A 15,998-nucleotide genomic window follows, 5' to 3' on the forward strand; every position below is an offset into this window, starting at 1 on the left:
GGCAGCGTGTAGAGCTCTACGCGATTCGCGTGGAGCTCTACATGCTGCCCGGACTAAGTTTGGAGGAGGGAGGGAGTGTTAAATGGGGGGTGTAAGGCATTTCTGGAGGCAGAGTGCCCTGTGAAATGCCTTTTAACCCCTTTAATGCCACTCTGCCTCCTGAAATGCCTTTTAACTCCCTATATTCCACTCTGCCCCATAATATGCCTTAATGCCAGAGTGGCACATAGGGGGTCAAAAGGCATATCATGGGGCACAGTGGCATTTAGAGGGTTAAAAGGCATATCATGGGGCACAGTGGCATACATGGGGTATAAGGCATTTCTGGGGCAGAGTGGCAAGCCTGGGGGCAGATGTGCATAACTGGGGGGGCAGGTTGAAGAAAAAAAAAAAGGAAATAAAAACAAAATATTTTTCTCAATCATAGCTTTTATTAACAAACAATTGTTCACATAGTTTACATGAATTAACATTTACTGGTAAAACTTTTCAAGCTTTTTCTTTTTTTCCCATAAATTGATATTCTGATTTTGGGGGTCGTCTTATAATCGACCAAATACGGTATATCTATCTATCTCAAAACTAAAGCACAAGGCAGCAGTTACCGTACGTATGCAATTAATGTATTCCCTGGATCTGTACATTAGTCTTGATTTGACAGGCTGTCACCTTTTTATTTTTGTGTTTATTTTTACAATGGCGAGTTTCAGATATTTTAAATATTCTTCACCTCTTTATCACTCTTCAAGTATCTAAGGAACTGTAATATTTCACATCTAGCTTATTACAGTATTTTGGAGATGTTTTATGCTAACTTAATAGGGAGGAATAACCCTGCAGATCCTGAGAAAAGCTATTTAGGATGGCTGCTTTCATGGAATAAACAGTATTTGTTCTATAATCTGTATAATATGTAAATATCACTTATATTACGGCATTTACAGATTAAAATGTTTTAGTATACCGAGCTATAAAGTGTGGGACCCAGGCCATGTTACAGATTTTAACGCATATAGCTACTCGGCATATAGATAACACACAAATCAGCAAGTTGTTTCCTTTATTCTTTTATTCGTAATTATGTTGTTCGCTAAAACAAGTCCTTTTTGTATTAACAGGTAATTTGGAGGCTGGGAAATGAGATTCTCTTAAATCACCCGAAAAGCACTATGGAAGATGTCAGCTATTTCAACGAGGTCATGAAGAATGCCGGGGTAAAGAATTACGTCAAGGTGAGGCTATATCTGCTGCCCCATTTAGTATTGGTGAAAATATCATCTACGTATTTCTACAGGTTACCCACCGCCCGACGGCTTCATTTACTGAACCTTTATGTCTGCGAGTGCTGGGTATCTGCAGAGAATGGGAGCGCAGGGAGCACTCTCTACACCAGGGGTTCTCAAACTGCAGCCCTCCAGCTGCTGCAGGACTACATCTCCCATACTCCTCAGCCAGCCCCTTAGCTGAAGGAGCATTATGGGAGATGTAGTCCTGCAGCAGCTGGAGGGCCGCAGTTTGAGAACCCCTGCTCTACACAATCCCTGTAATTATCCTTTCGGCTGTCTCTTTAAGGATATTTGCTAATCAATACAGCTCTCAAGTTGACTAAACCCCTGATTTACAAGAAAAGTCGCGTTTTTTTTTGTTGTTTTTGTTGTAGTATCGCATTTGAGTTCTGAAATAAATCGGGGTTCCTACATAGCTGTGTACTGAATGTCAACTAGGCAGACACCCTGACTTTTCATGCTCGTTGGTAAATAATAGAATGGCTCGGTCTTAATCACTCTACACAATGAAACGCTTCCTTATGTAGACTTTTGTTAGTCAAACGGTCACCCAAAATATCACATGACTGAGATACAAGGAGTTTATTGGAACAAAATAGAGAAAGAAAGTATTCTGTGCTCAACTGCATCACTGTAAGCAGACATATTTTTCCATGACACTTCTGCTTTAAAGAATATAAACTGCAATAAAAAAAAGTAGTGGATATTAAATATGATGGTTTTTTTTCCTCAAAAATACCTGGATATCAGTGCATTAAAGTTCTTGTTGAAGTGATCCGGGAAGTTCGGATTTATAAATATTCTTAACGAGTAAATGCGGAGACTTCGGTGTTTGGGGCATTTGATAAGTTGGGGTGTTTCAGTGACTCTGGAAGCCGGACTTAGATCCTCACATAATGTGGAATACGGTTGTATAGATCTGCGTGTGCACAGCGACACCTTGTGGTTCAGACGCGCAGCTGCAATAAGCTATAAAACTTTTGCTTATCAGTCATTTGGCTCCTTATTGCAAACTAACGAGTATCGTCCAAGTTGAACAGAAACTGGAATCATTACTAGATCTAATTTAAAGCTCATAACTATTTTAGTATGTCTTGTACATCTTTCTTTAACCCCTTTTACTGAGCCGCTGGACCCAAAAGCCTCATATTTTCATGTTTTTACAATATTTCTTTAGCGATGGCCCCCCTTTTTTATTCATTTTTACTGAACCTGCACAAATTATACATTTTTTTTTTCTTTTTCACAGACTGATAGGGCTCTCCTGATGCCACTTTTAGCTGTAAAATCCAACATTTAGTATGCATAATATATATCAGTTTTGTATGATTTTGGTATAATTGTCAAAATAGCTGAGTTGACCAAAATACAGTTATTTAGGTGTCTTGAGCTTGAAAATACCTTTTTTTATATATGTGAGAATTAATGTCTTTGCAACAGAAATGCCTAGTTGCCACAAAGTATTAGCCTCTACCATTAGTATTAATGGTAATACTAGTTGCCACAAAGTATTAGCCTCTACCAATTCTGCCGGGAGGTTGTTCCCCTTATCTACCGCCCTCTCAGTAAAGTAAACTTCCCTGTGATGCATCAGAATGCCTTACGTTCTTGTTTTAGATCGCAATCTCTCGTTCTAACATTTCTCCTCTTTTTGAAACCCTCCTGTACGTTGGTAAATGGCGTTTATCTATTAAAATGCTTCCGTCACTGCTTTTCTTTGCTCAAAGCCCTACATATTGCATGGTAAAATTAATTTTGAAAGCGAAGCTGCGTTGACATACAGGGGGTCTTTTTTTTTTTTTGTCATAACTTTGCGCGTTGTTTGGTGCAGATAACTCTGGAGCAGTTCTACTATCTTTTGTGCCACGGCCAGCCGGAGGACGCCTGCCGGACCCTCACGCTCGCGGGGATCTGGCGATACGGAAAGATCTCCGCGTCGGAGAAAAAGAACATTACGCTCATACAGGCGTACAAAGCGCTGGTGGAATTTACCGTCTGGTTGGACAAACAATCATCGGCGAATGAGGATGGTAAGCAATCTGAGGGTCTCTCTGGCTTTTTGCTTTATTTATTAATGAGGACTACTGTGTTGTGACAAAGCGGAACTTAGAGAGAGACTCCTGCTGTCTTATACACGTTAATGCATGTGGTAGCTGTGCGGCCCCTTAAGTTACTGTTGTCCCTATTTGCAAATGCAAGGAAGGATTCTACAGAACCCCCCCATACGCAGTAATCTTTCCTATTGCTGATCGGCAAAAGTAGGGAGAAAACGTAAATGCATTCTTAATTAATGGGGCGCTGGATTGTCTCTTTTAAACAATTCTGCGCATGCCAATCGCAAATGCCATATATATTCTTTGTAACCAAATATCTCCTCCTTTGAAAACATTTCCATCCTGTACTTTAAATCCCTGTGTATTTAAATGTTTCTATTACATCTCCTCCAAGACAAACGTATTGAGATCCTTAGTCTTTCCTGCAATCTATACGCCGTTTAAACATGGAGTGTCTGTAATGTTAGAATTAAAGAATTTAAAATTCTATTATACATCTCATCCTAATCCTACACGGTGCAAAACAACGTTACAATAGTATCTAGCACTGCGTAAACTGTTGGCGCTATATAAATAAAAGATGATGATAATATCTAGTATTTTAATTGGTTCATTTGCAGAATTCTATTGCCCCTCAAATTAAAAATAATAATTAATTTTTTTTCCATTTCATTCAATGGGTTTTTAATGTTTTCTTTTCCAGATGTCGATTCTGCGTCTCAGGCCCTTGAGGGTTTTCTCAGACAGACAGCTGCTAGTTTTGAAGAGCTCATTAAATATCCCGGCATTTGGGACCCCTTTGTTCTCTTCTACGTACATGTAAAATTAACTAGTTTTTTTTTTTTTTTTCCTTCTTTGAAAACTTTTACTATTCTAAATGATTCATCTGTTGTTGATTAAAGCATTAATAGCCATGCCTTCTAAAGGAATGTTATAAAACTGCAGAAAGTTGTCTATAAAAAGACAGTTGAGCAAAAAAAAAAAACAGGCCATCCTCACTTTCTTCAGGTTAAGTTCCTGGAAAAGGTAAAATTAGGTGAAAACATCTGTTTCTGAGATATATATATATATATATATATATATATATATATTATATTCTGCTCCTGTTCAGAAATCTGACCCTGATTTTTTATTTTCATTTATATTACCATGTGTGCTGGGCTTTATCCACTAAAGGGTGAGTTGAAAGGGTAGTTTGCAGAAGTTGGGGTTTCATCGCCGTTGCCGTACATTATGAAGGGCCCACGCTGTCAGGGTTTCTCCAGCAATAAGGACTGAGCTCTCCCTGCATAATATAATGGATGAGGATACTTTGAATAAATCCTGCCATTTTAGTTATACATTTTCCAGGGCCAGCCAGGCTCTTCGTGCAGTAGATGCTCACTGTTGGTGGATAAACCCCATTGTGCGTAGTCGACTGTATCGCAACAAAAAGGGAGAGTACTTAATATGAGGGGGTAATCTTGCAGGTCCTAGCATGTGGTTAAGCTGGCAAGTCCCATGAGTGGCGTATTCTGGCCCAGGCCAGGGGGGAGACGGCAGCCCCTGTGCTGTATAACACGCTCTGCTGATCAGTTGGGCCGGTTCAAAGGGAGAACACCCAGCGGCCCGTTAACGCTATGGAGGACCGTGCTGACAATTTATATCACAAAGATGTTGATTGATCTGTTTCCTTGAGATTTGTGGGGGTTTTTTTTGTCTTTTTTTTTTTTTCCCCAGCTTCTAGAGCGGTCTGGAAAGCGGGAAGAGATTGTAAAGCTTTTGACAGACTATGCTTATAACAGCAGAAATCCTGCGAATCCAAACGCCCATGTCTACCTTTACGATTTCCTCAAACGCAACGAAGCTCCGGGCAAAACCCTCATCAAGACATTGGAGGTTGGATGTATTTTATATTCTATGCAAAAGCCAGGAGTGTCACAAAATCAATGAATTACAAACAGACTTTGGCGGCGGGTATCACCCATATAGGCTGCCCATTATGCTCGCTATATGGAACTTAATCAGACCTTGCTCTCTCTTTTTGATATAAAGAGCCGTATGCCCATCCCATGCGTGTTTAACACACAATGCTGTTTGCGTTGCAGAAGAACTTAGTAAATTTGTTTCCTGATTCCATTAAATTCTTTTTGTTCTTAATGATCTTTATTTTTCATCATCCTTAGGCTTTGCACTGCCGGGTCCCATCGCACAAGCTCATGCTGGAATTCAGCCAACTCCTTGAAAAATCCGGTACTCTAATTGTTAAAAGAACCACTTTCCATTGTGACGTTTTGTTAATGGATGCGGTTCATTTGATGCGGGTTAGAAACTAACACTGCGTTTGGCAGCCTTACAACTTAAATGCATCCGCGGTTATATCCGCAGCATCGGCATCTGCCGAGCATTACACGGTGTCGGGTGATTCTTCATTTTGTACATGCCATGCTTTGCCACCCTCTTGCCCCGCGCAGAGATTTACCAGCCGTCTCGTTGTATTGCCAGGCTCAGAAGAGCACCGGCAACACGCGCTGCAGGTTCTCTTCGACCTGCTGGATTTTGCGGGGTGGAAGGAAGATGTGAAAGCCTGGAGGTGTCTAAGGAAACAGTTGAAGAGAACCCTGAAATGGTATTTTCTATGGTCACGTCTTTATAGAATTTTATATCGGAACCCAAAACTATATCTGAGTACGGACTCTGTGTTTTTGCATGTATGACAGGCTCTGAGATGATAAAAAAAAAAGATGCGTTATGCTTTTCCGGGCACTTCTTGTGTTTAAAGAGAAACTTACGCTGGCTTAAACATCTCAAAATCCTTTCGTTACAGCTCAGCGCAATTGTTTTACACATTTATAGAGATTTTTTTTCCTCCCCATGTGAGATTTTGCCGCACACCCAGCAAATGCTATTTTAAAGCACCTATCTATAAAGATTGGTGCCTTGGCCTCAAAGTACCCCAATTTTGTCAAGCCGTGTCTAATTCTAGCACGTCTATTGCTAACCATGGAACTGCATCATTGCGACTGCCCTGCCTTTTAACCCACTACAGCCATATTAGTTTTTTGGGTTGTTTTATGTAAAAGTTTTTTTTTATTTTTTTTTTTTATTTTTCCCCCCTTCTCTTTCCTTTTTGCCCCATTATTATTTGCCCCTATTCTCCAAAAAGAAAATGAAAGTACTTTGAGTTGTATTTTGATCTGAAAAGCCTGGACTCCGACCTTCTTTGTAAATGTATCCAGTATAAGTAATCGTTCATACGATAGGAACACAGAAGATCAGGTGAAATCCCATAAATGATACTAAAGAAATCAGCGGCATTCTCTGCTTTCCGTCCGCTTTTTAGGTGTAAATTTGCCGTGCGTTACCGACGCTCTGGGGGGTAAGCGATTGCTGGGGATCAGCTTGTACACTGTAACAGTAATGGGGGACCCTACAGTGACTGTGTACCCTGATAATGGGGTCCACTTTGCCAACCACGTATACGTATGTGGCTGCCGATGAAAGAGAAGTGTGTGTAGCAGAGTTTAGAGGCAGATGGAGGCAAAACAGTTAAATCATTACTGTCCTTGCACTGACCCCTCCAATCTTCATACCCTATCAAAGGCTGCCAGTGCTCATCATTTAATCATTTGGTGCTATTTTAAATATGAATAATTACACTATGGATGATTGGCAGGTCCCCCCTCGTGTTGTTAACCCTTTTTTGTTTTCTTCTCCCCTCAGTGATCAGCAAGCTTGGATCGGAGATCAGTGGAAGACCAGAAAGAGTTGGTGGCCTGCGTACCACTTCACTGTACTCCATGCCAAGAAAGATTGCCAGTTGAACGAGGAGCTGGCAATGGAAAAGGCCTGGGCGGCTGCGATTTTACTGGGTCACGGTAACTAGTACAGCATTTATATAGCGCCATCGTAGTCATGCATGCATAACATGCTACCTTCGCAGATCGCTCTCTATACAGAAATAATTGTTTTTGCCTTTCCCAAATCTACCAACAGCATGCAGTTATTTTTCTGCCCTCCGCACCCTTGTAAGTAAAGAGCAGAAGACGTACCTTAAGAGTATAGCGAAGTTTGTGAAGGAGCGCCGACCTGCGCGTCCGGATTGAGACCGGTCGGACGTCTGGAATGGAATCTGTCGCAATCTACCAGGGCTTAATAACGAGACTCTGATCTCATTAGAGAAGCGGCTCTCACACTGAGAGGTATTTCCGCGAAGCATGTTGCCCTTTTACCAGCCAACTTCACGTTTCTGTAAACCACGCTAATAAAGTTAACTTTCTGTGAAAGTTATTTTCAGACATGAAACGCTGTCCCGTTCTGCATATTATGTAACTGCTGATGAGCTGCTCTGCCTTTTTGGCTAAGATCAAGGAGGGTTGAGCCTTCTGGCCCCCGTCTTGCCTTCAAGACTTCAGTGGGTCTCTTCGAAGGGGAACCTAGAAGATCCGGCCCTACCTTGGTCGGTGGGGGGAAGGAACGGAGCATTCAACCCAAGTAGCTGTAGATTAGGAACCTGGTCTCCACTTTGGTTTTGTTCTTTTCTTCAAAATGGAGCGTGGATTTAAAATGGTTAACTGCATGTTTAGTTTGAGGTTTAATGAAGCTCAAAGGATGGTTTCTGTGTCTCAGACCCATTGAGTCAACTGTTTTTTAGGGGTTGGTGTTGCTAGGGGCAAAACAAAGGGGAAAATGTACAAACAGAGATTTTTAGGTATTCTAAGGAACCAACGACCGCAGCGAGCATCAGGAAACACGACATGCACACGCTACATGGTATGTTATCACATAAAATGATTGTGAAAATACAGCGTCATGGGAATTGGACTACAGGGAAGCGCCCTTTTACAATGTATCCTATTTGAGAATATAACCCAACGCAAAAATATAGTAAAATAATTCACATCTGATTTTGCTGGTAGAATCCCTTGTCATATGCCACCCTAATTAGTTTGTTGGCTTAGATAATCTATTTCAACGTACTTTTTTTGTTCTAGAAAGTTTTTGGAGCACTTTGGATCTTCCTTGTGTCCTATCTTCTGAACCAAAATACCAGTGGTATTTTGCTTTATATGAAATACTGATAAGCCTTGTTTTGGGTATACTTTACCCATCGTATGCACTTGTATCCCGTTTGAGAACCCAAACATTTAAGAATTTGCAAATTTCATCTTGCATAGGGGGGTGTAAAGTGACTTGCAAGTCCTCGCTCCATTAAACCATTTAATAAAAGTAAAGAGTTGGTGCAGTGGGGTTACCTGTTACCCTATAAGCAAGGAGATCAATAATTGTCCCTTCCCCGCCATGTGTATTCTGGCAGGGTTAATAATACCTGGTGCATATAAGCCTCAAGTAATACCCCTGCATCCCCGTGCCCTGGAGAGGTTAAAATGTACAGTAAACCCATACCACCCCATGGCCATAGTGGGCGAAAGCCAAACTGGCTTGCAGTAAGGGGTTTATTAGAAGAAGTCCAAATATTTGTACCCAAGATGGCTCTCTGGTTCCCCATATCAAAAAAAACTACGATTGTTATGGCTTCTGAAGGAGACTTGTTAAGATTTAAGGGCCTAGACTCGGAAGTGACTCGGTCGTGCTCCAAAGCGTTCAACAAAGCACCGATCTGGAGGCGCCTTGTGATGCTGCGGTAAATCTTTGAGTCTTCCAGGCCAATGTGGGGTCTGAAGCCTCCCTGGACATCAAGATAATCCTCTAACAGTTGGTGCCATGAGAGAAGCCTAGAACCTAAGGTGTTGTGTTAAGGATGCCTTGTGGTCTGATGGGAACCACCGGATCCTGAGTAGGGAACAGATCTTTCTCCAAGTTGTCTAAAGGTCATCCTCAGTTTGCTTATGTATGTATTTTGAATGTGATGTCATCAAAGTCCTTGCTGGTGACTGTCCATACAGTGTATGTTTTTTTGTTTTTGAATAAACTCGGACCACTGACGCATTAGTAACACGCCAGTAATTCTTCTCTGAAGCCACAAGGGCCACCTATAAGATGCACCCATCTCTATTCATTGTTCTAAAGTGCAATAAAGATCTTTATTACTAGACCGTGTAGTTCTGCTGTAAAGGCTATTACCAGAAGTAATCTAGCTTCAGACAACATGATGGGAAGTTTTCTACATACAGCAATAACAGGAGCTTTCATCTTTGGCTCAACTTAGAAAGGATGACCCATATTTCCTTTGAAGTGGTAATTATCATTAAACCCGATCTGTTCTTCATAACGGCTTCACGGGGTTCTTCTCAGTAGTAGAAGGTTGTCCTCAACTACTGAGAAAGGCACCACCTTTGCCCCTGCTTCAGAGTATTCCAGCCTATCAAAAAGTTGCAGGAATATTTTAATTTTTTTGGTGTGTTGTACGTTTCACCTCCCAGTCTCTTCATCTGTGGACCTGTAATGATCTGTAGCTTTAACAGCGGTTCCTCATTATGTAGTCTATGAGTTGCTAGGACGGTGAAGCATCATCACCTTTGCTAATTTAAAATAAAACTGTAAACAAAAGCAATTTTTTTTATTTATTTATTTTTTTTTATTTTTTTTATTTTACACTTCTTTCTTCTTTCTTTTATATAGTCATGGGTTGTAGTGTGATAAACCCACAGAGGTATCCCAGCCCCGTGTGTAATATATTTTTACTAGATAATAAAGCCGGCGGTACCGCAGACTCAGTGGACGGGGCCATATCCAAAAATCTGTTCGTAACCTACATTTGGGGTATAAAGAAGGAATCGTGAATCTACAATAAAACATAAAAAATATTTTTGGACACTGATTTAGCTTTAAAAAAACCGTTGAAGCCGTAAATGAGCCCTTCTGTTTGAAAGCAATGTAATAACATACTGTGCTACTTAATTACCCAAGTCTGTTTTCTTATATACTTGATTATAAGACGAAAAATCTGAATATTAATTTATGAAAAAAAAAAAAGAAAGCCTGAATATAAGACGACCCTATAGGAAAAAAGTTTTACCAGTAAATGTTAATTCATGTAACATGTAATTCATGTAACATTCTATGGAATGTTGGTTGGAGTCCCAAATTCACGTGATTGTATACCCTGTGTTTTCTATTCATTACAGTGTTTTTTTTTATTCTAGAAAAAAAATATGTTATATGATTACTAGAAGGTTTTACCTGGAAGAAACTTAAAGCTTGAAGCTTAATATCTTCGCCTAGTGTACTTAATAAATAAACCGACTCCAATGAATGGAGAAGAATTTAGCAACTCTACATAATGATTCGCAGATTGTGACGGTGACAGGTGTTGCTGTGAACATGACTGGTTTTTTTTATTGGTATCGCTATAAAAGAAGTGAATTTTTATTGTACCCAGAAAGGTATAACTAGGATGTGAAATAGTCAATTTATAGTATTCAAGCTATTTAAAGAATTTAAACTAAATACTAAATCTGTACTGAAGTCTGTAACTAAAATCTGCAACTAAAAAAAAAAAATACTAATTAATTGTATAAATATGTTTGAGGGCCAGCTGCATACATCCCAAGAGTCCAGATTTTCGCAAAGACAGTCCTGATTTGTCGACACTGTCCTGGGTAGCTTCCCCTTTTCTCCAACTTTTGCAGGCGGCGGAGATCACGGGCAGGTTGTAGAGAGACATATTCGAAGAACATTGTTTTTCATGCATCTTCTCATGTTCATATAATTTTAGATGTTATTTTGGAAAGAGGTTTTAGTCATCACCTTGACCTTGATGGCCATGTGCATCAGATCCCTGCCTTCCGGCCGAAGATGTAGTCATAATACCCTTATCACGCCGAAAACCTCTTACCGGCAACCCATAGGTCCTTGACACTTCTTTTATGCGAGTTATTTCATTTATAGCGGTGTTGAAGAAACATCGGAAAACGCTTGCATAAAGCGGCACTTTTGGAACATGTTGTTGCGCAATCCTCCCCCAGCTTCAAAGAAGCCATTTGGGAACATGGAGCAAACATTTGCCCTAGGGTACCCCTTTACCTGGTAAATCTACACTATACGTTATAGGGGAACCACACTAGTCAATGACTAGCTGTGCAAAAACATTGTCACAGATATGGTCTATTATTCTCTCTTGATACTATTTGACTCTGTGTGTTCATCAATATATGGCACAATGTTAGCTTTTAGCTTAGGACCCCTAATTTTATTTTAACGATGATGGGTCTTGACTTGCTGTATTCTGTATTTTTTATTTTTTTTATTTGAGTGTTTTATAATGTACTGTAAGATGAGATACAAAATGGCATAGAAACCCTGGAAAGTAAATGTAAAATTATAAAAGGGTGTTTTATTGTAATTTGGAATGAAAAAAAAAAAACTTCAACGTTAAAAATAAATGGTAAAATTTATTTTTTTTAAAAGTGATTTTTGCCTGTATTTCTCGATCTCCAAAGAATATTTTCTGAGTAATGTAAATCAGATATGTGAGGTCTTTAACCAGCTGGACATGGCGAGGTTTATTTGAAGGACACATGTCACCCTTGAGCTATATCTTTGTGTGTTAGTCCTTTCCTAGAGGAAATGGATCGTGTACCATTCTGTAAATTGTTATGACCATGAAAATATTTCTGTTCCTTAGTTAATTGTCTGCAGATGAAACCGCTTTGATTACACGCAGTTTAAGAAAAGAGCAAAGTGTATACAGATTATGGTTGATCTGGCACTTTAGGGCATGCAATCGCATCATCCTGATTTGTGTTCTCTATTGGAACATTAAGACACTTAATTATTTAACTTACTTGATATGAATATTGCATGTTTTAATGCACTGTGCGATTTATTTTCCTCCCCGTCTCGTCTCTTTATGGTTACAATGGCAGCTTTTGGCCAAATTTGTAACTTATCCTAATAAGATAGGACAGAACACTGATTGAGCAGCCTTTTAAACCAAATATCCCCAAAACAATTATCTCAAGTGACAAACCAAATTCCTAAGCTATCGGGAAGGCTGACCTTACCACAGGGCAAAAGGGGCAGATAACCTTTTACCCATTAATCCAGCAGACCCCTGTACACAGATGCCCCTTTACCCATTCATCCAGCAGACCCCTGCACATAGATGCCCCTTTACCCATTCATCCAGCAGACCCCTGTACACAGATGCCCCTTTACCCATTCATCCAGCAGACCCCTGTACATAGATGCCCCTTTACCCATTCATCCAGCAGACCCCTGTACACAGATGCCCCTTTACCCATTCATTCAGCAGACCCCTGTACATAGATGCCCCTTTACCCATTAATCCAGCAGACCCCTGTACACAGATGCCCCTTTACCCATTCATCCAGCAGACCCCTGTACATAGATGCCCTTTACCCATTCATCCAGCAGACCCCTGTACACAGATGCCCCTTTACCCATTCATCCAGCAGACCCCTGTACATAGATGCCCCTTTACCCATTCATCCAGCAGACCCCTGTACACAGATGCCCCTTTACCCATTCATTCAGCAGACCCCTGTACATAGATGCCCCTTTACCCATTCATCCAGCAGACCCCTGTACACAGATGCCCCTTTACTCATTCGTCCAGCAGACCCCTGTACACAGATGCCCCTTTACCCATTCATTCAGCAGACCCCTGTACACAGATGCCCCTTTACTCATTCATCCAGCAGACCCCTGTACACAGATGCCCCTTTACTCATTCGTCCAGCAGACCCCTGTACACAGATGCCCCTTTACCCATTCATCCAGCAGACCCCTGTACACAGATGCCCCTTTACTCATTCATCCAGCAGACCCCTGTACACAGATGCCCCTTTACTCATTCATCCAGCAGACCCCTGTACACAGATGCCCCTTTACTCATTCGTCCAGCAGACCCCTGTACACAGATGCCCCTTTACCCATTCATCCAGCAGACCCCTGTACACAGATGCCCCTTTACTCATTCATCCAGCAGACCCCTGTACACAGATGCCCCTTTACTCATTCGTCCAGCAGACCCCTGTACACAGATGCCCCTTTACCCATTCATCCAGCAGACCCCTGTACACAGATGCCCCTTTACTCATTCATCCAGCAGACCCCTGTACACAGATGCCCCTTTACCCATTAATCCGGCAGACCCCTGTGTGTCAGGGTGTGATTAAAAGCACATAAACTACTGGGAAAGTTAGGTAGATTCCACCTCCCTCTGCCTCAGGTGGTTTGTTCCGGTGGCACTTCCTGCCTGCGTTGTGAGCAGTGAGTGTTTCCTGTGCCAGGGTGCTTTCTGTCTCAAGGGCTCTAGAGATACCGGCTGCTTTGGGAAATTGCCCCTTTTGTGTTCAAATGCGATTGAACCCACTTAATTGATATACATTTTTTTCAGTAGTGTTTTTTATATGTAACTGTATTGGTATATGTAAGACATTATTTTTATATCTAAAATATAAAAAATGGGATTTAAAAAAAACAATGCTATATAAATTATCCACAGCTGGTTTAAATACCAAAAATATATTTGTTAAGCTGCCCTGATTTGGAAACCACAAAATATTCTTATATAATATTCACCTGTTTAAATGTTTTTTTTCAGGTTTTATTTTTTTTTACTGCTACCTAAACCTAACCCTATATGATTCCCCACTAATTAACCCTCATCACGCTAACAACAAGATATAAACTTAAACCTATATATGAAAAACAAAATAACCCCTTAGGTTTTTTTTTACAATTAAATCTAGGTCTTGGGACCCAGGGAATCACTTTTACAGGCTCTACCTTTGTCATTTAACTATATCCGCGCATGTGATTGGCTGTAGAAGCGATGACATTCACAGACGTGAAGGGAATCTGCTGTAGACGGTTTGGTCAGCTACAGCGGTGACCCTGCGTTTACTGCGATGTGGGACCTTTTTAACCTATAATGTACCTATCAGGTACGTCATAACTTGTCTAGGGACAACTTTTCATGACGTACGTGGTACATCGTTGGTCACGAAAGGGTTAATTCTCCGTCTCACAGACCGAATCCCGTGCTTCTCATAACCCCTCCCCTCCACAATATGACTCCTGTTTATGGCCAGAAGTTTATCATACATATATGGCTTCACATCAGTTGTCAACCCTTTTATGTTCAATGATTTAGATACGGGCCGCTTTTTACTGCCGGCAGAAATATCATATGACTTAATTTAGACAAAAAGCAACGTTCTATCTTCCAAAACCAAGATTGTTTGCCTGACCTTTAATCGTTCTAGGTAAATGTAAATTGCTATTCAAGGGAACAAAGCAAAACATCTTTATAAATGGTTTCTGTTGCTTCTATGTATATTTGTCACCCCAGCTTTATTTCACTGAGGCTGTAGGCCAAGTTCATTTTGCGAGTCCATTGCTCATTCTGTCATTACTAGTCTTGACGGAATGAAGCATGTGGAATAAAATGTTCTCATTGGATGTCCTTGTATTAAAAAGAACACTACCATTAATTCCGTCTATAAACGTATGCACCTAGTTGAGTTGCCGGTTGAGTTGGTTGTTGTCTTGGGCAGCTCTGTTGAGTTTGATGGAGCTCTGGGTCAACTCGCCTCCACCTTGATTTTGTCAAGTTGGAGTCCATTTTCAACTCGATGGACAACTCAACTCAATTTGATATCCATGATTAGACAAATTGGTATGATCTTCTGTCAAGTTCACTTCAAAAATAGACAAGTTGCCAATATTGAGCCAATGCTGCTCACTTGAACCTATTTTGAAATAGACCCCCCCCCGATATAAAGCCCCAGATGAGGCCATTACAGCATTCCCCTTCCAAAAGCAGTCCTTATTTTGGAGAAAACAATACAAAATACATCGGATTTGTAGCATTTAATTCCATTTTGTCCCTGGGCGTTTATTCACTAAACAGTGAATTGCAGCAAAAAGAAACTTTTCCTTAGTAATTCCTAATAAAGTACACAAAATAAAGTAAGGAATCCGTGCACTCCCAGCACATGCGCTTTAAAAGCCCCTATCTGAGGTATGAATATTGAGGATTCAGTCATGCTATATGGCAACATATTGCTCAGTCCACCACTACGTCAAAATACCCCAAATCTTGGCGAGTCCTAACTAATCTTAATTGCTTATCATGAAGCCGGATCGTTCGCACTACATCCCTTTATTTTTGTTTTTAACGTTTTTAATGAAGTCTACACCTCGGCAAGATCTCCCTGTTTATTAAACCCCACTGCTATATATATATATATATATATATGTATGTATGTATGTATGTATGTATATGTATATGTATGTATATATGTATATATATATATGTGTATATATCTATGTGTATATATATGTCTATATGTATATATGTATGTGTATATGTGTATATATGTAATATATGTGTATATGTGTAATATATATGTATATGTGTATATGTATATGTATCCAGGGCTAAAATATACAACTTCATTACTTGTGCCTTTTTTTAAAACAAAAATTTAGTAAAACATTTCAGCACTTTCGTAGAGACTGGTTGTTATCAGGCTTCACCGGGAAACGGGATAAGCAAGCGTTGATTTTATCTTTTTTTGCCTTTTAAGCTTTTCACCTGATGGGAGGAATAACGAGGGGAATTCAAGTAAACATTGGAATGAACAGAAAGTAGTATTTCAGTGGCAGGGGAAGGACATTGCTGGACATCAGTAGTGCTGGGAGGAGCGTGAAGCGCAGGTTTAAAATCCCTGAGAAAATGTTGGAG

At 40.3% G+C, this 15,998-nt stretch overlaps 1 protein-coding gene across 1 annotated transcript; it reads left to right on the forward strand.

Annotated features, from left to right (window-relative positions):
• Window positions 1-1,169: 1,169 nt before the first annotated feature.
• Window positions 1,170-7,425, forward strand: LOC149278168 (TATA box-binding protein-associated factor RNA polymerase I subunit A-like). Its single transcript, XM_089502276.1, has 9 exons — window positions 1,170-1,232; window positions 3,118-3,316; window positions 4,044-4,159; window positions 5,060-5,218; window positions 5,506-5,572; window positions 5,708-5,948; window positions 6,663-6,698; window positions 7,043-7,197; window positions 7,316-7,425. The coding sequence occupies exons 1-9, from the start codon at window positions 1,170-1,172 to the stop codon at window positions 7,423-7,425; spliced, it is 1,146 nt and encodes a 381-aa protein (XP_089358402.1).
• The last annotated feature ends 8,573 nt before the right edge of the window (window positions 7,426-15,998 follow it).

The sequence above is a fragment of the Sceloporus occidentalis genome, unplaced genomic scaffold (assembly GCF_023333645.1).
Source record: "Sceloporus occidentalis isolate IW3139 unplaced genomic scaffold, rSceOcc1.0.p SCAF_199, whole genome shotgun sequence".
NCBI classification, from domain to species: Eukaryota; Metazoa; Chordata; class Lepidosauria; order Squamata; family Phrynosomatidae; genus Sceloporus; species Sceloporus occidentalis.

Coding starts and splice junctions, on each gene's coding strand:
- LOC149278168 (XM_089502276.1), top strand. CDS start 1,170: ATGGAAGATGTCAGCTATTTCAACGAGGTCATGAAGAATGCCGGGGTA. Junction 3,317..4,043: donor ATCATCGGCGAATGAGGATG/GTAAGCAATCTG, acceptor TTTCTTTTCCAG/ATGTCGATTCTGCGTCTCAG. Junction 5,219..5,505: donor CCCTCATCAAGACATTGGAG/GTTGGATGTATT, acceptor CATCATCCTTAG/GCTTTGCACTGCCGGGTCCC.